We start from the raw sequence: 20,341 nt of genomic DNA, 5'->3' as shown, positions 1-20,341 counted from the left end.
GGGTCAGAAGGCTCCTCAGACTCGCAGGTGCCCGCCCAGCACTGGGCTCCCTCACAACATGGAAACCTCGCTCCCCACCGGGGCAGGTGTGGGGCTGAGCTACTTACGGGGAGGCCCGCGTACCCCGGCTGGCCCTGTGGGAAAGAGTGACAGCATCACTTGGGGGACACTGACCGGCACGGCGGAGGCAGCCCGCGCTCTAGACAGGCCAGCACGTACCTTTACTCCATGGGCCATGGCCGCTGCCCTCTGTCACCAAGGCAGCAGAAACACAAAAATCACAAAAAGAAAACCACATTTACAAACATAATTCCACTCTCATTTTGTCACTGTCATGAAGACCAGCAGAACACCACCAGAAATTAAACGTGGGACAGAATTTTGCTTTCAATGGTCCTTCTGGCTTGTGTCTCAAGGACCCTCAGATGAAAAGTGAAGCCGCTCCTGGGAGCCGGACTCCTGACCCGCAGAACCACCTGGGACCCTGGGACCAGAGGACCAGTGCCCCCACCTCCCTGTGCTGTGCATTGGGGGCCAGAGGGGACATCTCAGAATCTGGAGGGGTTGACACTCGGACAAATGGGAGGCGCTGCCAACAGGGCCGTTCTGGAAGGCCTTGCTTCGACAGCAAGAAACCCCACAGAACCGACAGACTGGAAACCTTGATGTATTTGGGGGTCACCCGCATTGGAATCAGAGCATGGCGCCTGGCAATTGGGGGTCAACCCTGCACTGGCTGTGATCAGCACTGGGGGTCCAGGCAGAACATGTGTCCACCCATGCGGTGTCCTTACGTCCTGCTCCGACACATAGATGACAGGCCCCGGGATTCCGGGGGGCCCGGGGGGGCCCGGCTGCCCCACTCCATCCTTCCCTGGGTCGCCCTGGAAGAAGAACCCCAAGTCCATCACTTCGGGTGTTCGTCAGGGAAGAACTGTTACAGTGGCTCAGGCTGGGACCACCAAGGACTTGGGAGGGGTTCCCAGTGTCCACAGGATATGAGGAGGTGCCCTGAGAGCCCCCATTCCAGCCCGAGCCCCCAGACTTAAGGGTCTTCCCCCCAAGTCTCCGAGACCACATAGGGCAGAGGACAGACCCCAAGGTGGCCAGGCACCCGCCAACCCACCTATGCACCCAAGCCCCCACCTCTACCCACTCACTTTCTCTCCCTGGGTCCCCTTTTCTCCTTTTGGTCCCTGCAGAGACAGGAAGAAACATTTCATCATAAAGAGAGCACGGCCCCTCCCCCTCCTCAGGACACCCCAGTCTGCTGGGACTTGCTCTGAATGGAGACATGGAGAGCTCTTCATTCACTGAGCAGATGGCGTAGTGGGGGGATTATGCGCCAGGCAACCACAGGCAACCCCTGCGGGCAGCCTGGACTCCAGAGTCAATCCATGGAGTGGGGTCTTCAGGTACTTCCCAAGAGACACACTGGGGTGCCAGGTCTCACCTTCGGGGTGTTACCCCCCGACCCGGGTAGCGCTGGGCAGTCACCTACCTGGGCCCCGGCCACACCCTCTTTGCCAGGGAGGCCAGGAAACCCGGGCGGTCCGTCTACACCAACTTCTCCCTACAAAGGACGTGAGAGAGGGCCATGCATCAGACACGGCCCAGAGATCCAGTGTTGGGGAGATGACAGGCTAGGACTTACACCAAGAATCATTCACCCTCAGGTTCCTGAAGCACTTAGGAGGCGGGAAGGGCAGGACAGAGCTGGGGACCAGGGGTCAGGGGAGGGGTCAAAGGACTTGGGTGGCTCCGATGATTTCTAGGGCACAGCCAGGAGGAGGAGGAAAACCTGGGGTGGGGGTGGGGTTGTTGCCCTCGGGGTGAGCACCTTGGGACAAGTAGGTCTTAAATTCTAAGGAATAAAGACAGGGCTGGGATGGCCCAAGGACAAACCAGGGGAGAGGGGAGCAATGATGCTTCGCCTGGCCTGGAGGGTGGCCCCTGTTACTGAGGTTCAGAGGGGACTGGACCGATGGGACACAGCCGAGGCGAGGCTCCTGGCCTCAGCCCGAGGACCTCTCTCTGCCCCCAGACCAGGGCTAATCAAGACTGCTGATTTCCTAGACCAGAGAAGGTTCTTACCTTGGTCCCTGGTGACCCAGGTATTCCAGGATCCCCCTGAAGTGGATGAAGGGGCTCTGTGAGTGTTGGGCCAGCCCAACCCCATGGCCATCCCCGGAGAAAGGCAGGACAGGGTGATTCAGGTGGCCTCTCACACCGTTCCCCTCCCCCAGCTCAAAGCTGTGTCCTGGGGACACAGAGCAATGTGTGTAGGGACTCTGTGGCCTGGATGACTGGGGGTCAGCCACATGATAAGGACACAGCCAGGGCTGCTTTGGAGGTCATGTCATCATGTCATTCTACGAGATGACTACTTTTTTACATTTTAAGGAAGCTACTAAGTACATACGTCTAAAAACTCAACTTTTTAAATGTCCCCAAGGTTTGCAAATCAAAGCAGAACTTTCTAAAAGGAAGAGGTGGGAGACAGGGGGCTGATCCCACAGTGGGCCCTGCTCACCCTGGAACTCATGTGGGGAAAGCAGGAGCACAGGGCGGCCCCACGGGGGACCCCTGCTGGTGGTTCCTCCTGCCCTCCCCACCCGTGGGGATGGGGACACCTGCTCAGGAGGTGCGTGGGGGTGGCCCAAGATTAGACCCCAGGGTCTCCAGGGCACCTGCTCTCCCCGAGACTGCACACACTTCAGAAGCGTGAGGCCAGGGATCTCAGGTCATCTGGCTTTAGGAAGATGGGCCAGACCCTCCCACACCAACACGCAGGCTCTGGGTCAGCGTGCGTGACTGTAATCCCCACATTTCCCATAAAGAACTGGGGGCGTGAAGCAGGAACTGACTCTTGGCTGGGGGAGGGCGCCAGGGACACCTGCTAACTAATCTTGCACTGACCTTGACTCCAGGCTTGCCGGGCGGTCCCTGTGGGGGCAGAGAGGGAAGAGGCCCTGAGAGCTGGGTCCTGCTGGGAGAGACAGCTTCTCCCTCCCACAAGAAAACACAAGCCCTCCCCAGAGCAGCAGCATCTGGAGCCCCACAAACAGGACACAAAGCAGGGGCAGGGGGTATGTCAGTCCCCAAGCCAGCCCCGTCCAGGCAATCAGCTCAGATCACCCCAGACCACCCCAACACAAACAAATACGCATTTTATTTCACCAAAATAGGCACATTTGAACAGATGGAATGCTGCTCCTGGGCCAGTTTAGGCCCGCTGTGCCCTCCGAGGGTCACCTCACCTCACCTTGCCTCACCTCTGAGGCCTGAAATAGTCCCACTGACCCCTCTGGAAAGTAAGGGATGTTAAAGTTGTGCACTTGGGCGTGGGACCCTGAAGAGGGGACCTGTGCCCCCGGACGCGCTGCCTCTGCCCACAAGATCCTCCCCGCCTTTGTGTCACAGCCAACGATGCTTGTCACCTCATGGCTCACACCTCCCGTGACGCCAGCGCAGCTAACTGCCACTGACAGGAGCTGAGGCGTTCTAACACGTAAAAGGAAAGGCTGCGTCGGGCCGGTCCAGCCGTCCTAGCGGACTACGGACTTAGTTCTGTCCAAGTGGAAATTCTCGCTGCTGTTGCTCAGAAGGGAAAAACCTGTCCCGCCGCCCCCTCTAGCCAGCTGACACTTCCAAGGCACCAAGCGGGAGAACCCAGGGACTAAGGTTTCCCAGAAAGACACATCTTGCAGGGCTCATTCTATGCCGCCCCCCCCCCCCATGCATTCATCACCACCACGAGGGGTGTCTTCCCATGTGGGGGAGCCCCCAGGGTGGATGGTGTCCTGGACTCAGGTGGCCCCACTGGCTCTGCAGTGCTGCTCCCGGTCCCCACTTGGGGCCTGACCTAGAGATGCCCCATGCCCAAGGTGCCTCCACCCCCAACCCCAGAGCTGACCAAGCCCACTTGCAGGCAGTACCTGTAGCCCATCAGCGCCTCGCGCGTTCAGCCAGAAGGGTCCCCCGGAGCCTTCCATGTCATCCTGGAGAGCACACGACTCAGGTCTGCGTCTCTTCTTATATAGAAGGAGACCCTCCCCAAGGCCAGCAATAGCCCAAGGTGGAGCTCTGGCCATGACTGAGCAGGGTGGACTCCAAGGGCTGAGTCACCTGCCACCAGCCAACCTGATCCTCAAATAAGAAGTGCCTGGCTAGAAACAGGGACCTGCTGGGTGGGCACCCATTCAGTCATTCTTAACTTTAAGGTCATTTACTCTTGTTCTGAACACATGTCAGGGGCCTGGCTGCATGACGGTGTTCAGTTTCTACTTTATCTCCCTGGTCCCTGGACCAACCCTTCAGCATCACTCATGGGACACAAGCCCTGAGCAGCGACCATCTGTGGAAATGGGCGCCTGTTCCCTCCCACGGCCCATGGCTCCACCAGGAGGCACTGTCCAGGCAGCGATGTGACTCAGGAGACACACTCACACTCACGGTGCTGCAAGGTCAGCCAACCTGCCCTGCTGCGCCTGCCCAGCCACTCACGGCTCACTTGTGGGGGCTTCACCATGGAGCAGTCGGTGTGGGATCCCCGGAGGGAGCTGTGGGGCCCAGACCCAGCTGTTTGGGGACAAGGAGCAGCTGATACTCACAAACCCTGCAGGAAGTCCTGGTCCTGGGGGCCCAGGGGGGCCGGGCGGTCCTGGGGGTCCCACTGGTCCAGGGGTTCCTGCCAAGCCGTTCTGCCCAGGAGCACCAATGGGACCAGGATCTCCCTTGCTTCCCTGCACAGGTGGAGAGAGGAGGTCACCACTCTCGGCCATCAGGGTGGGTGTCCGCTGAACCCTAAGGCAACCACTGTGTCCCCAACACACCTACACTTCCTTACAAATCTTTTTACACAGGGATACATAACACGCCACAAAGCAAGCAAACCCAATTGCACCTCTTCTTCTGAATTTACGAGAGGATCTCATCCACTTAAGAACAAAACAACTGAGCGAGAACCAGACACACACCCGAGACATTCATTCCAGGGGAGCGAGCCGCTCATGGTTTAGGGTGCACCATGCATGGATGGGGATGGAGAACTGGGAGGCACTGTGGTCAGTGATGGGGAAGGGGGCTACTGGAAGGAGTCAGGGGGGCTTAGAGTGAGTCTGGGAGGCTTGGGACCCCACTGTCACTGCAGACTGGGGTGGGGAGACACAGACACAGCCTTAGGGAGGCAGGTGCAATGCGAGGTTTCAGCCTCAGATGCAGGCCTGCTGCTCAGAGCCTGAGGCTCCCAAGAGCCAGACAGGAGCCCAGTGCAAGGGAGCAGGGACAGGACAGGACCCAAGACAGGGAGGCCCTCATGCTGAGGCCATGCTAGGCACAGCCACCCCCTTGTAACCAAGCCTGCTCCCTCAACTATCAATGGAGGTGACCAGATTTTGGATGGGCTGTGAAAGACACCGAGCCCACTGGTCCATGGCCATGGGCACGCATGACCAATCCCTGTGCTGGCAGCATGTTCTGTCTGATGGCAGGAAGGCCACCTTTCAATGGCCTGGGGGACGCAGACAACAGCCTCTCTTCCCAGGGCCCTCCCGGAAGCCCTGTGCTCCGACCTGGGCCAGTTCCCCTTCCTCCAGGGAGGAGGGATCCCCTCACCGCTTCCTCTGCAGGTACCCCACAGGTCAGGACCGGAGCCCCAGCTCTCCTCTGCTGCTCTTCCGCTGAACCTCACCTGTCTCCACCCATCTTTTACCACCAGCTCCAATGGGGCTTATCCTGTTACATCTTAGCTTTGCTCACTGTTTTTATTTTAACAGATATATAATGGTTTTTATTTTTTACCACCCACTTTACCCAAGGGCCGATTTTACTAGAATCTTCCATTTCAGTTTCTTGATTTTCATCTTAGTGCCTTTCATCTTTTTATATTTAAAAATATCTTTAATTTTTGATCTTTAAAAAGTTCCTATTCAAGTTTGTTCTTTGAAACCTCTATGTAGTTTCACACCCGCCCCCCCGCCCCCACTTTCCTACACAGGCTGTAATTACATTGTAGGGACCTAGATGTCACATTCCCATTACCTGAGGTTTTTTAAAAAGTCTGAGTTATCTCATGTGAATATCTGACTGTGGTGTTCAGTCATTTCCATGAGCTGGAATCCGGGCGCATGTAGGAATCTTATCTGACTTTTGTCCCAGCTGTGATCCCATCACAGAATTTCCTCACCCACCCCAGACCTGTATTCATGTGTGGACACATGTTTATACACACGTGTCTACTCTGAGCTCATCTCTTCCTTAGGCTCCTTCCATCCGGGTCCGATTGTCACCCTCCTCCTCATGTCCCCCTACAGGTTTCCTAGCAGACCCCACGCCTGGAGTTTTGCCACCTCCAGGCAGTATCTTTTGGTATTGACTCCTTGGATGTGCTGGGGAAGTTTCCAGTTAGGCCGACCCTGTCCAGCCTGAAGATGGACTGGATTCTCATGGAGACCTGGGGGCCAGCTGTGGGGGCTGCGGGGTGGCACAGACCCAGCACAGAGGCCCTGCACTGGGTGGCCTTCCCTTGTGTGAGAGCATCAGGGACCCACTCTGGATCCTGAAGGGCAAACGTGACGCCCGCTGCCTGGACAATTCCTGGCAGGATGGACAAGAGCCAGGGCTTGTGGGCCAGATCCCATAATCAGCACCAAGGACAGCTCACTTGCTCCCAGCCTGCCTGCCCACTTCTGTTCCCCTGTGGCGGGGTGGGGGTTACTTCCACCCAGCAGCCAACCCAGATCTGGAAGTGTGTCTGTACCTTAGGTCCTGGGGTGCCCGCTTTGCCCTGCAGGAAAGAGAACGGTTACTAGAAAAACAGAACAATATGCAGCCAACAGGAGAAAAGCATGCAGTTTCACTCACTGTTCCCATTTACGGGGACTTAATTGTTTCTGATTTTCATTCTTCTCCTGGACCTGGGACCTGGGATGCCTAAGCGCTGCTGCCAGAAGATGTCCAGTGCCCCTCTTGGCGCTGGCATACCTTTGGCTGTTCCGGCCACTGCCCCCGTTTCAGGTGGGGACAGAGGCTCCAGGGGAGATTCAGCCTTGGAGGGCCAGAACTGAGTCACCCCAGGAGTCCTTCTAGCTCGGCTGGCCAAAGCAATGAGCTCTGAGCACAGAGTGGTTCACTTAAAACGCACCCCCTCAGCTGAGCCAAAAGCAGCCAGGTGTTCACGGAAGGTGCCACATGGAAGTGTCTCCAAGTGGCTGTAGGTGGACACACACCCCACCCCCGCCCCATTTATCAATGAAAACCAGGAGGAAACCATGGCCCCAGTTACAGGTTTGTGTAGCCTCAAAAATGCCTCCATTATCGATGCACCCAAAATTGAAGTTTGAAATAAAAACATCCAAATCAAATGAAGTGTCAGTATTCTTCAAAAGTCATTAGGCCAGTTGTCTTAAAGAAATAGTGATAATGAGGTCCTGAGTTTTTACATGAGCCCCAGCTAGCTGGGGCTCTAAGCAAACCCCAGGGAGCCCAAGGCCCCGGCTGCTGCACTGTGAGGACATTGGCAATGGTGTCTGCCTGCTGGAGGGAAGCCACCCACAACCTCACGTGGTGGCACCCTTGTGGCATTTCTCCTCCATGAGGTCACCAGGGCCAAACCCCACATCCAGGGTTTAGTCACTCTGTGGCCACACTATGTGGTTCTAAATCACGTCCACCCCAGACACCTGGAGAAGTGACTTACAAGGCTCCCTTTCTGGCCGGTCTCTCCTGGTTGCCCATCTTTTCCTGGAGCACCTGGAGGTCCCTGGAGGAGAGAAAGCATTGTGGGGCCCGAGGGAACTCGAAAGCTGAGGAAGTGGCAAGTCAGCCAATGATCTGTGTCTATAGACTTCTTGAGAATCAAGGATACGCTGGAATCCTGGGGCTCACAGGAGAACCGCACCCCGCCCACAGTAACACAGGTCAGAAGTCTCATGCTGCTCTGCTCCGTTTTTAAACTTTTTTTTTTTTTTTGCGTAGCTGATCAAATTGAGGATCAGCGGACCTGTACTGAGAAGGCAGCCTTATCCACAATGTTGGGGTGGACTTTCATTAAAGTGGGACAGCGTGCTGCCCATAGAATGACTTCACATTCTGGTGAATTCCACATCCAGAGTATGTTATCAAGTGAAAACCAGGCTATGTGCACCTGGTTCCTGTGACCTTATTACAAAAGTGACTCTGTGGGCAACACCAGGCCACTGTGTCTCCAGTGCCAGGAACAGAGGAGTAGCCAGGCTCGGAGTTGGCCAAATGTGGGCTCCTCACAGACCCTGGTCTTGGGCAGAGGGGCCCACCCCGATCCCATGAGAATCACTCCTGGAGTCGACCACTGTGAAGTCAGCTGACCACTGAAGGGCCGAGAGGTAAATGGCATTACGTACAGTCACCCAGCGGGTCAGTGCCCACAACTACCAGGCTCCCCCCACCAGAATGGGGGAGCTTCCCTTCCCTAGGACTCAGTGGTGAGGACAGAGGAGGACAGAGGTTGTGAGGGGGACTTCTGCCCAGACACGAAGAGGCCCACACACTTGGTATTCCCCCGTTTCCAGCTGACCCTATTGGGGACCAACGCAGCAGAGGGGAGCCAGGTCTTACTGGGGGGCCGGGGAGCCCTGGGTGTCCATCTCGCCCAGGCACACCAGGAAGGCCGGCAGGTCCTGGGATGACTGAGCCATTCACCCCAAAGCGGCCCGGCTCTCCAGGCAGGCCTGGGACTCCGGGGGGCCCCGGGGGGCCAGGGACGCCTCTCGGGCCCTGGACACAGAAAAACACAGAACAGTCATGCACACCCCATCTGCCAAGGGACAGGCCCTCCCCTACCTGATCTGCCCGCCCCCACCCACTTTGGTTCACTTGCGCATGAGGACAGTGGGGCAGCAGCCACCCAGGCCGAGAGTCACTCACTCGAAGGCTCTCCATGTCACCGCTGAACCCGGACCCCTCCATGTCAATGAAGGTCTGAGGGAAAGAGCCCAGACACCCATCACTCAGAGCCCAGACCTGTCCGCCCAGCCCCGGCCCCACCTGAGGTCAGGACACAGGCCTACCTGCCCCTACTATGCTGTACCCTAAGCACCGCCCCATGTCACCACCAGGTCAAGACGTTGACGACAGGAAGCAAAGAGGGTGAACACGGGATCCCCAATGAGTGAAAGAAGCCTGAAGGGAAGCCTGTCTGAGGGCTAGAACCACCCCGAGGGCTCCAGCTCTACCCGAGGCCCCACAGCCGGCCCTGGGCCAAGTAGGGGGTGGGAAGGCCCCTTCTTTGGAACAGCGGGCAGACTCCCATGGTGGAAGAGGCTGTAGGTGGGACTCACCAGCTTGTCAGGTCTGAAGGAGGGTCCTGGTGGCCCTGGAGGCCCTTGGGGTCCTGGGGGTCCTCTTGGCCCAACCCCAGAATCCCCCTGGGAACAGAAGATGCCCCATCACACCAGGGAACATGGCCCCACTGTGGGTCAGGGGTCCAAATGGCAATATGCCCACCCACCTTCTCAGCCAGGTCAGACTCACCTTCTCGCCCTTGGGGCCCACGTCTCCCGGGGTTCCTGGAAAGCCCTGTGGCCCAATGTCACCCTAAAAGATGGGCAGGCAGCTCAGTCAGGGAGAAGGTACCTCTGTCCCACCACCATGAGCCACCGGCCGTGCAGCTTTGTGGCTTTGCGCCCTGAACGCCTGCTCCCATATAGAGCACTGAGGGAAGGACAGAGCTGAGCCTGAGGTGGGACCAGAGGTGGACACCTCGGATACCCGGGGCTCTGCACGTGACCCCATCTTAATAGACCGTGCTCGGGAGAATCTGCCCAGAGCTGGGTGTTCCAACCCGTGGACATCCTCACTAGGGAGCAGGGGCTCTGCCCGTCAGGTGTGCAGGTGCGTGCCGCGTGTGTGCTACCCAGGTAAGTGGGCAACAGGCCCTCATGGCCTAGATGACTATTAAGGTGTTTGAATGTCCACGTGCATTTGGAAGACTGCGCAGGATTTGTCAGACTAGAAACTGCAACGCTAATGCACCCTATTAGAGCAAGCTTGTTAACTGAATCTTGAATCTCACACACACACGCACACACACACACACACACCCTCCCCCAACACAGGTGCAGGCCTGCACACCCCTGCTCTGCGGAAGCCCCACCACCACTGGGCATCAGCTACTTTCCTCGTCCACCTTACCAATCTTGTAAAGCTTTGCCATCCGTTGTGAAACGAAAAGGTTAATTAGGGGTCGTTCAGGTGTCAACAGAAAATACCCCTTCCCCTTCTTGTCGGAACGTTTTTAACTTGAGTCTTTCGTGTCTAGGGTTTGTCACACGACAGCCCCTCCTGCCTGTTACTGTCTGCTGGTCTGTAGCTTCCCAAATCTTTATTTGTGACCTTCTTGTGTCCTTTTATCGTGTTTCCTGGAACTAGTATTTGTTGATTTTTTAAGCTCCGAACTAAGGGTTTTAAAATAAAAACTTACATCTGTTGAGACCGCGGACAAGTCTGCACTAACCCTGCAAATGTATCTTGTGCTGCGCGTGTCATGCTGCCTCCCAGCTGTGGGAAGCCTTCAGTTCCCCTGTGACGTGTTTTTTCCTCTAAAAATTTGGAAGCTATGCCTTTGTGCCCTGGTTGTTAGCCTAAATGTCTCAATACATAGGCACTAGATTGTCCTACCAACCATTAGGCGTGTATTTTTTTTAGGCTTGCATTTCCTTAACAAAGTTAAGCTGCATTTTCCAGATGGCTTCATTTTAAAATCTCTTCACTATGTTGAGCTGAAAGATTGTTATAGGATAAAAAGCCCCGAGGGCCCTATACAAATGTCAAAGATAATATCTGGCTCTGGGAGCAAAGCAAACTTACGGGTCTTCCATCTTCCCCAGGGGTGCCCTGGAACATGCAAGAGAAATGGTTAGTGATGGACTCGAGGACTCCTGTCCCCATCCCGCCTGCCGTGGAATTGGCCCCTGGGCTCCACACCCCCCACAGGCCGGACTCCTGTGGGAAGGCCGTCTACGTGGAGGTGAAGAACTTTCCTTCCACCCAAAGTCTGACTGCCTTCATCTGCAGTGGGCTGGCCTCAGCCGGCCCTGCCCGCAGCCTCCCTGACACCCTCCCTTACACCCTCCAGCTCTCCCACAGGGACCGGAGCAGCAAACACAGTGCACCCCACCCCGGGGCCTCCAGGGTGTCCACGGTCCGGCTGCTCTGCATCCTTCTCCCTTCCTGTCCGAACCCCTAGCCCACAGCTGGACCGAGGGGAAACATGTACTCACTGGCTCACCGTCCCTTCCAGGGGTGCCATCCTTCCCTGGTGGGCCTGGGGGCCCAGGGGGTCCCTGAGGCCCAGGAATAGGCCGTGCATCGGGGCTCTGCACCACTGGGCCTGCAAGACCCTGGGAAGAGGAAAGGGCACAGGCTGGGGGGTGCCACATACACACCTGCCCACCCACCACCACACTCTCTTATGGCCTGGGCTGGGCTCCGTACCACAGGGACACGCAAGGTGGACACACACAGGGGACGTGAGTGGATATGCACAGGGTTCAGGATCTGTCCAGTTGTCCCCCTATCCCTGCCCACATGCTCCTCATGCTTAGGCCAGAGTCTCCCAGCCATGCCCACATGCCCACCACGTACCAGGCACAGGGACAGAGAGGAAGGGTGTGGGCTCGGGGCTTGGTTGGGTCACCAGTGAGCAAACCCGAGGCAATGACTGCTCTGGAGCCTTCGCGGTTTGGGGTCGGGGAGGGGGTCTCACCTCTTCAAGGTTATCCTCAGGGTTCTGGACACTTCCGTCCCAAGTGGTGACTGTATTTGCACCAGGAAGGGTATGAGCTGGGGGGTGGAGGTGGCAGGACAGTGGTCAGGCCCCTGAACGATGGCCCAGTCTCTGCTGCCCGCCCCCTAAGCACACACTCGAGCTCTCACACACACACACCCTTACACTCCCATACACACACACACACACACACACTCCACTTCTCTTGCCGAGTCACTTGTGAGTCCCCTGCATTATCATGACCCTTCCCCCCAGAATGCCATGTCTCCCAATGTCTCCCAAGAATGAGTATGTTGTCTGACAACCTGATGGTCACAGTTGGGAAACCCGGCATTGTCACATACAGTGACCTAACACACAGCCTGATTCAGGTTTCCCCACTATCCAGCTAGGTCCTATGTGGCTTCTTTTTGGAAAATGGTGACAGTGGGGGAACCAGGTCCCCATCAAGGATCCCGCCTAGGGGCCAGCTCTGGCCAAATCAGCCCCCGGCCTGAGCAGCCATGTCCCCAGGGCTGTGCAAACACCACCACACAGAGAAGAGCAAAGCCCAGGCCACTGCAGTGCTTGCGTGTGGCCCTGCCCCCACCCAATGCCCTTCTCTTTGCTTCTCCCATTTATCAATTTCCTCATTGGGTGCAGGGTGGGCACCTCCCCGCCTGTGTTTGACATGTTGTTTGTGGGTGAACTCTGAGGCTGTTCCCCAAAGTCTTTCACCTAATCACTCCAGCATCACTGAGTCAATCAGAACACGCAGGACTCACGCTCCGTTGAAATGTCACAGGCACCTGGTGACTTGCAGAGGCCCTGTCTCCTGAGGGAAGTTTACAGGCATGTGTGAGCCTGTCTGGGGTTTGACTGGTACTCTGGGGACAGCACAGCAGCAGAGCTTGGGGACTGGATGGGACTTGAGGCCTTTCAGCCCAATGTGGATCAGACAACTCCCAAGGGAGCTCACACTGTCCAGCTCTGGGGGATACTCGCCCTGTTCCCAGCAGAAAGCAAAGCTGCATCCATGTGTGGGCATCTGTGATCACTCCATCCGGGGGCCAACCACCCCCGACCCTCTGCTCGGAGCCCTGCCTCCTGGAGGTGCCCAGGTAGATGAGGCCCAAGCAGTCCCACACCCCCTCCCCCATTTAGGACCCCCTGAGAGTCACAAGTCAGCCACAGGAGAACAGCCCAGCCGCTTTCCCTGACGGTGCGGGGTAGAAACCTCCAAGGATGTATTCTAAGAATCAGCATGATTTAAGGCAAATTTAAAACCCCTGCCTCTGCAAACATTTAAAACAAAAAAGACATTGCCAAAAGAAGAGAAAGTGAAGCCCTCAGTACAGGGAGACGGCTTCTGTTCCTGGGTTGGGAGACTCAGTACTCATGAGATCGCCAAGCCGCTCCCTCAACACTGATTTATGGATTCAACAGGACTCCAACCAAAACTCCAGCAGACTCTTCTTATAGAAATTGACAAACTGATTCTAAAATTCATAAGAAAATGCAAAGGACAGAGAACAGCAAAGCAGTCCTGTCAATGATGGGCAGGCAGATCTGGAGGATGTACAGACCTGACCTCCAGCCTTAGCACAGGCTGCAGGAACAGCTGGCAGTGAGTGTGTCTCCTTCCGACAGACAGACCCACGGACCCAAGCAGCATCAGAGACAGGCCTACATGGACAGTCAACTGGTTCTCAACAAAGACCCCACGGCAATTCAGTGGGAGAAAGGACAGGCTTTTTGATCAATGGAGCTAGAAAAACTGGACATACGTAAGCCAAAATCAAAAGAACTGAGACCCATACTTTATGCACAGACAGCCCCTGGACTGGGAGCCCAGGCCACACAGCACAGGGGGGCGTGCGTCCCTCACGCAGAACGCTGAAGGGCCCGGATGCCTCACCCACCTCACCCATCCTGGATGTGGCCTTGGGAAGCACGTCCCTGACAAATGCCACAGGCACCATGTCCTCAGCCCACTGAGGGGAGGACGTGAACAGCGGGACCGCAAGGACCGATGGTCACTTCTCACTCATTTGTCCTCTCCGGTTTCTAATTTGGCTGCACTGAACATGTATTATTATTTCAGTGATTTCAAAAGCAATCACTTTTTATTTCTAAATAAAAAAATACCTATGTAATTTTCTAAAACCCTGACATAAGTATAAAGAAAGCACTCCACAGATGTCCCCTTGAGAGTCCTGTCACCTGGTGGTTCGGTTGGACACTAATCCAGGCACTGCTGTGAAGGGATTTCACAGATGTCACAGACCAGTTACTAACTAGCTGACTTTAACATAGGGAGATTATGCTGGAAATTCAGGGGACAACCTCAGTCATCACTTGAGGCCCCAGAACAGAGGAGGAAGGCAGGAAGGGAGTCCCGAGGAGGAGCTGAGGGATGTGGGCGACCCAAGAACAGTCCCCGGCCCACAGCAGTAAGGAACGTGGACGCTGAATCCTACAGCCGCAGTGACGCGCCCCTCCCTTGGGCCTCAGCATGGAAGCAGCCCTGCACACCTGCTTTCAGCGCTGGGCTCTGAGTAGGACTCCTACCTGCAGAGACCAGGGCAAGGCATGGTGTGGCTGTCAGCAGCGAGGCTGTGGCAGTCTGTTACAATGCAGCAATGAACTATAAGACACACTTCATTCTCCCTCCTCCCGAGCGCCTTGGCCCTGCCTCCAGCAGGTCCGTGCCTGTGTACTGTCCAGGCCAGCGCGCCCCAAGGCCACCAGGGGACGTCCCCAACCCCAAATGCTGACCACAGGGTGGGCCCATTTCACAAATGTCTGAGCGGAGATGTCTCTGCCCTCACAGCCCACTCTCACATCCTCCTAGCGAGCCACTGGTTCCCATGCTGAGCAGTGGCATGTCACTCTGGTAGCATGCTCAGGACAGTCCCCAAATTCCCCAGAAATAAGAAAACAGAAACAAACTCTGGCAAAGAGAAGTATGTGACCAGGCAGCTGCTCTGCCCTGACTTCTGTGGAGACTTGTTCATACAGATAATCCCCAACGTGACAGGGTGGCAAGTGGGCAGGGCTGGTGCTGACCACTCCCCATTATGGGGCTTATGTTCATGAAGGACAGGAGCCCCTCACTCAGCTACACACACACACACACATGCACAGCACTAACACATATATACTCCACTAACATGCACCCACGCCCACAAGAGTTTTACCTTCTAATAAAGACATAGTGGTTTGTTCCTCAGTTTCTTCTGTTCTGTTATCTTCTACAATGCTGACTTCGATCAAGGGAGGAGAAGTGACCGGAGGAACCTCGGGGAGATCAGGTTTCAGGGACATGCCCTGGCAAGGCAAGAACAGGAAGACAGCTCCGTTATTCAGCAAATGCAGGCACCCTGTGGCTGTGTATGCTGGCAAATGTCAGGTTCAGATTTATTTGGTTTGTAAAATAAGAGCTTTCTAGACTTTAAGAAAGATGAGAAGAAGCCATCAGGACTTCATCTCAGGCACGAAGAAGTTCAGGGCCCTCCAGAGCCCTTTTCTTCTGAACAGCCCGTGGGGTGGGGTCCCCTCAAGTAGCAGCCCCACCTGGAGAGCCCAACAAGTCACAGAACTCCCCACGCCCGCCAACTTGTCCCCATGTGAGGGAGGGACCAGAGCCCACTCCCCGGGCTCAGGGCCAGGGCGGCCCGTCAGTGACACTCCAGAGCCCTGGCTCCTTCCTGTGGTCCCAACAGAGAAGAGCAAGTGGCCAACACTGTCACAGGTGCCTCACACAAAGGGAGCTCTGGGGGTTTACTGTGCACCCCGGGTGTGGCTACAACATGTCCTTGGCGAGGGCCCTGACCAGGCACTGCACAGCTGAATGACTGCCACCCACCCGTACCCAGAGGGGATGAGGCCGCTCTTCTCTGAAAACCGGTCTTCCCTGTTCCCAAAGGCACCACAGAGCCGAGGATGTGGGTGCAAGTGGATGTTCAGATATGCAGGCAAAATACTTCCTGCGACCGGCCACCCCCCATTTGGCAAACGCTCCCTGGGGACACCATGTGGGTGGGCAACGGTCATCCTGGGAGTCTTGTTTGAGGGCTGCCCCCACAGCCAGGCAGGCGAGCCGCAGCCAGGGCCGGATACCAGGCCTTCCCCTGGAGCTAGGGACCCCCACCCGGACCAGGCTTGTTCACCCTGTAGAGGCTTCTGCCAAGTTCCTCTGACCAAAGCTGAGCTCACCAGGGGTCTGCTAAAGCATTCCTGACCTGGGAGCCTAGCCAGGGACAGGCTATGGGCTGAGAGTGAAACTGTCTAAATAGGGACCCCATTTTTTTTGTCTTTGACCCCCCCAGACTATTAAGGTAGGCTGCCAAGCTGTGGCATTTCACGCCTTGGTCCCAATGCAGCTCAGACACCATGGTTTTATGGGGTCCCTGCATCCCCAATGGCTGCTGTGTATCAGTGCGTGTTCTCCAATCCAGCCCACATCCATGAAGAGGTTCAGTGGTCAAGGAACACACAGCCGTCTGACCCTTGGGGGCCTGTTTGGGGTCACAACCCACTGATGCCTGTCCAGGGCCCCACCAGGTACCAGAGCCTGCATGGAGGTGGGTGAGCCCCTGGTCCTTCTTCCCTAAGAGCCACCTGCCCCTCCTCCACCCTGGCAAGGCCAGGGGTCCCAATCCCCCACCTGGGGGAGGGTAACAACCATCCATCCCAGGGCAGCTCAGCACTAGGCCCCTCACTCCCTGGATGTCCACGCCCTGGGCGAAGACACCGTAAGACAGATGGTGGAAGACGCGGGGCCCAGACCCTCGAGTCCCTGGGACACACTCCCTCCTGCATGTTGTTTCAGGTGGTGTGAGCTGGGAAACTCACCAAGTAGGCCTCACGCTGCTCTGCATGGCTTTCCCCTTCTCTGACCCACAGACCCTCTAGGCCCTTGGAGCCCTAGCAGCTAATGGGGAGGCACAATCAGAATGTCAAGGTCACCTCAGGGACCCAAGGAATGTGTAGAATTAGAAAAACTGGTTTTCAGCATGCCTGAGAGATGAGAGGGAGAACAGCCCAGGCTGAGATGGATGCGACCCTGGGCAGGGACCTTGCTAGTACTCACCGCTTCCTTCCTGGGAAGCTCCTGGGTCTCTTCCAGCCCACTTCCGAAGTCTCCTGATGCCTGAGGGGTTCACAGGAAACGAGGGAGAAGCTGGTGACAGAAGCCCCAGCACGAGAAGGGCCTGGAGAGCAAACCCGGGCAGGTCCCGCCTGTGCCTCCACCCATCCCAGGCCAGGGCAGGGGGAGAAGGCAGAAGTAAGGGGGGAGCACTTTCTGTGGATGCCAAGAGGGAACTGGCCCTCCCATGAGCACTGTCAGCTGGTCATCAATGAGGCACGTCCGTTCAGACCAATCAGAACGACCCATCAAAAATCAATTGGGTTCCTAGCCAGACATACAGAGAACCATAGAGAGACATGTTCCTTTCTTTCCACTTGTCATCCTGTTCCTGGGTCACTGTCCTGGGAAACAGCGCAGAGGACAAAAGCCCTGCAGAGGCTTATTGGCATACAGGCCACACGGTGACACGAAGCAGAACAGGAAGGCAGCTGAGGGGACATGACTAGACATTCTCTATCACAACTCTGTCAGGAGGGGGCAGCTTTTGCCTCCCCCAGAACATGGCTGTCCTCCTGTCTGTCCACACCCAAGTACAGGTGGATTTGCCTTCTTAAGTCCCATGTGATTGTGTGCACACACATTCACTCCCACTTACACACACACACACACTTTTGCCCAGCTGACTGTGATCGATTGTGTCACCTACTGGCTGTCCTGGGGACAGTTTCCATCCAGCATTCACCTTGTATTCTATGTGTGTTTGGAATGGAGTTTGGGGAAGTGGAGGCTCTTTTTTATGCTATAGGGCAACTGAAAATGTTACCAGTTCCTTGTACTGAAAATGGCAGCTTTCAGAGAGACCTTGGTCTCATCACCTTGGGGTTCCTAGGGGGGAAGGCCAGCCCCTACTGATGTGGGCTCTCCTCCCGGGGGGTGGGGGTGTTGGGGAGGGAGACTCACCCCGTCATCATCATCATCGTCGTCATCCTCCAGGCAGTGTGTGGGGCTCACCTGGGGGTCCCTGCGCACCCTCAGCTCCGCGATCATTCCCTAGATGCAGAGGGACAGAAATATCACTGGCGGTTCCGAGGCAGGCGGCAGGGGCACAAAGAGACCCTCACTCACAGAGCCGGTGACATAAACCATGAGAACAGGGACCCCTGCCCTGGGTCAGGCCAGTGCTGCCCCTGGTCAAACCTCAGACGTGGCAGGAAACAGCGCTGGATTAACCGAGTGGAATCTAGGGCTCGCTCTCTTTGCGATGTCACCTTTTCATAAAACAAGTGAGGAGCCGAGGACAAAACAGCCCCCAGGGCTTGGGGTGAGCCCTTGCTTCTCCGTGCCCATGGGCTGCTCAGCCCAGAGCCGAGGTCCTCCGTTCACTCACGCACTCACTCCCTTCCCCATCCCTCTCCACACACGCGCGCTCCTGTGCTCTCCGCCCTATGCTGGGCACCGGGACACAGCACTGAACAGGGGCCTGTCACCTCGGAACTCAGTGTAGAGAGGAGGGGACAGAACAGTGAGACAAAAATGAGGTGTGTCACTGCAAGTGGTGTCCCCAAGGGACATGAGGCGATGGCACTGGGTGGGGGTGGGGTGGGGAAGGGAGGGCAGTAGACGCAAGCAGGGGCAATGTCCTGAACTGTGAGTGCAGAAGTTCCACCGTGTGCAGAGGACAGGACACCCACCTCAGTAGGAGGCCCTAAGCCTGAGGCAGGGATCGGGGGACAGCTGTCCGCTTGGGGACAGCGTATGATTACAAGGACCTCGACCATGGCTGCAGTGGGGCCTTCTTTGCAAGGCCCCATGAACCCCAAAGGGTATGGACGCAGGGATGGTGCTGACTGCAGGATCTGAACTTCGGCCGACTTCCTGTAGCCAAGTGCGTGAAGCTGGGGATCCAGGGCCTCCCAATGCCAACGGGGCTCCCACAAACCCAACAGGACCCTGTGCCTTTGACATGTGACAGAGAACGAGCAGGCTCTGTTACACACTGTGATTTCTGTCTCTGATGACACTTTATAAAAAGTTCCTCACTGGGAAATTATGAGTGTCCTCAGTACTTTTTCTAGTATTTTCTGGTTTCAACTTAACATCTTAATACACTGGGATTTACTCCAATGTATTTTTTCCTAAATAAAGACCATATTTAGTCCATTCTAAGGTGTACATTTTAACTACTCTTCATTAGAAAGGTGTAGGTCAGAGTTTGTCAAACATTCTCGGAGAAGGCCGATTGATCAGTAGGTCCTGGCCTTTGTAACAGATCTGGACTGTGTTATGCCAGGAAATTGACCAGGACAATATGTGAAAGATGGAGCATGGCCATCCAACTAAACTTTAGGAACACTGTCATTTTTATTTCATAATATTTTCACATGTCAGAAAATACTCTTGTTTATTTTCCTAACCATTTAAATATGGGAAGCCTTTTCGGTTTGCGGGCTGTATAAAAACAGGTGGCAGGCAGGACGTGTTGAGGGCCATGTGCTGACTCTGGCCTACGTCATTCTGTTATTCCACCAAATGCCCTTCAGACTCCCTTTATCAGCTGACCCTTGATCTCACACTCCACTCACCTTTCCAGGCTCAGCCCAGGCCTCTTCCTCCTGGAAGCACCCCTGGACTCCCTCCCCAGAAAGGTTAGCCTCTCTGGGGGCCAGTTCTACCTGACTCCATGTTCCCTCCTCCACTCCACCTGCTGACAGTGAGGCCTGTGTGTGTGTGTGTGTGCGCACGTGCATACGTGTGCACATTTGTGCTGTGCAGGTATGTGCATGGCTTTGTGTGCATGCATGTGCATGAGGTAAAGGTGTAGGGGAGGCATACACACAGGTGTCCTCCACCATCCAGGCTCCAGGGGCACCATTACCCGGTGAAAGCACAGGCCATTGTGAACTTAAAAATGCAGAGGTCAGCCTCTGGGGTCAGCAGCAGCATCATGTTCAAAACGCAAATTCTTGGTCCACCAGCCCTACTGAAGGAGGGACAGGGAGGACCCCAAGTGCCAGTCACCAAGACTGAGAACTCCGAGGGACGGCAAGGGGGTCGAATGTTAAAATTCTGGAATGCCCCTTGGCAGCCCTTTGTGTGTGAGGGTCGGGCAGCAGAACTTCCGGCAGAGAGAGGGTCAGGCTGCTGGTTTCCCCCCATGACCATCCGCATACACTGACACTACCTGCGAGGCTCTTAGCTTCAAACAGACCAGACCCACCGCAGGCCGGAATCAAGAAGGCAGAGAAGCTCGGGTTCCGGTCTCCTGCCGGGGGGTTGGTGCTTTCCCGCAGACACAGTTTCTTGGGGAAGAAAGACATCGCTAGTGCAAAAGCCACAAGACCCACCACGAATAGTGAACAGACTTAGAATCAAATGTTATGAAGTCCAGACAGTTCATTAATAAAGGCCATTTAAAGTATGTCCTGCCACTGCCACGCCACAGGCTGCATGTCTTAAAATTGTGTGTAGAAGATCAGGACCCTATGCTGTGAAAGTGCATCACC

General features: G+C 55.9%; 1 protein-coding gene across 1 annotated transcript in view; it reads right to left on the bottom strand.

The window, feature by feature from the left end:
• The window catches only part of COL18A1 (collagen type XVIII alpha 1 chain), a 48,466-nt gene that overhangs the window by 13,000 nt on the left and 15,125 nt on the right, over positions 1-20,341 (bottom strand). The window contains exons 3-23 of the mRNA XM_090272177.1: positions 17,799-17,888; positions 16,839-16,898; positions 14,944-15,073; positions 11,744-11,820; positions 11,259-11,378; positions 10,846-10,872; positions 9,511-9,573; positions 9,318-9,404; positions 8,905-8,958; positions 8,596-8,754; positions 7,700-7,762; positions 6,761-6,787; positions 4,614-4,745; positions 3,939-4,001; positions 2,920-2,946; positions 2,095-2,130; positions 1,502-1,573; positions 1,161-1,196; positions 795-884; positions 220-249; positions 108-134 (exon numbers count right to left, since the gene is read on the bottom strand). Of these exons, the coding sequence (XP_090128303.1) occupies positions 108-134; positions 220-249; positions 795-884; positions 1,161-1,196; positions 1,502-1,573; positions 2,095-2,130; positions 2,920-2,946; positions 3,939-4,001; positions 4,614-4,745; positions 6,761-6,787; positions 7,700-7,762; positions 8,596-8,754; positions 8,905-8,958; positions 9,318-9,404; positions 9,511-9,573; positions 10,846-10,872; positions 11,259-11,378; positions 11,744-11,820; positions 14,944-15,073; positions 16,839-16,898; positions 17,799-17,888 (1,470 nt within the window). The remainder of the gene's footprint in view (positions 1-107; positions 135-219; positions 250-794; positions 885-1,160; positions 1,197-1,501; positions 1,574-2,094; positions 2,131-2,919; positions 2,947-3,938; positions 4,002-4,613; positions 4,746-6,760; positions 6,788-7,699; positions 7,763-8,595; positions 8,755-8,904; positions 8,959-9,317; positions 9,405-9,510; positions 9,574-10,845; positions 10,873-11,258; positions 11,379-11,743; positions 11,821-14,943; positions 15,074-16,838; positions 16,899-17,798; positions 17,889-20,341) is intronic.

Source organism: Furipterus horrens, unplaced genomic scaffold (genome assembly GCF_987537825.1).
Source record: "Furipterus horrens unplaced genomic scaffold, mFurHor1.1.pri manual_scaffold_1, whole genome shotgun sequence".
Lineage (NCBI taxonomy): Eukaryota > Metazoa > Chordata > Mammalia > Chiroptera > Furipteridae > Furipterus > Furipterus horrens.
This window is presented reverse-complemented; position numbering and strand designations above follow the sequence as displayed.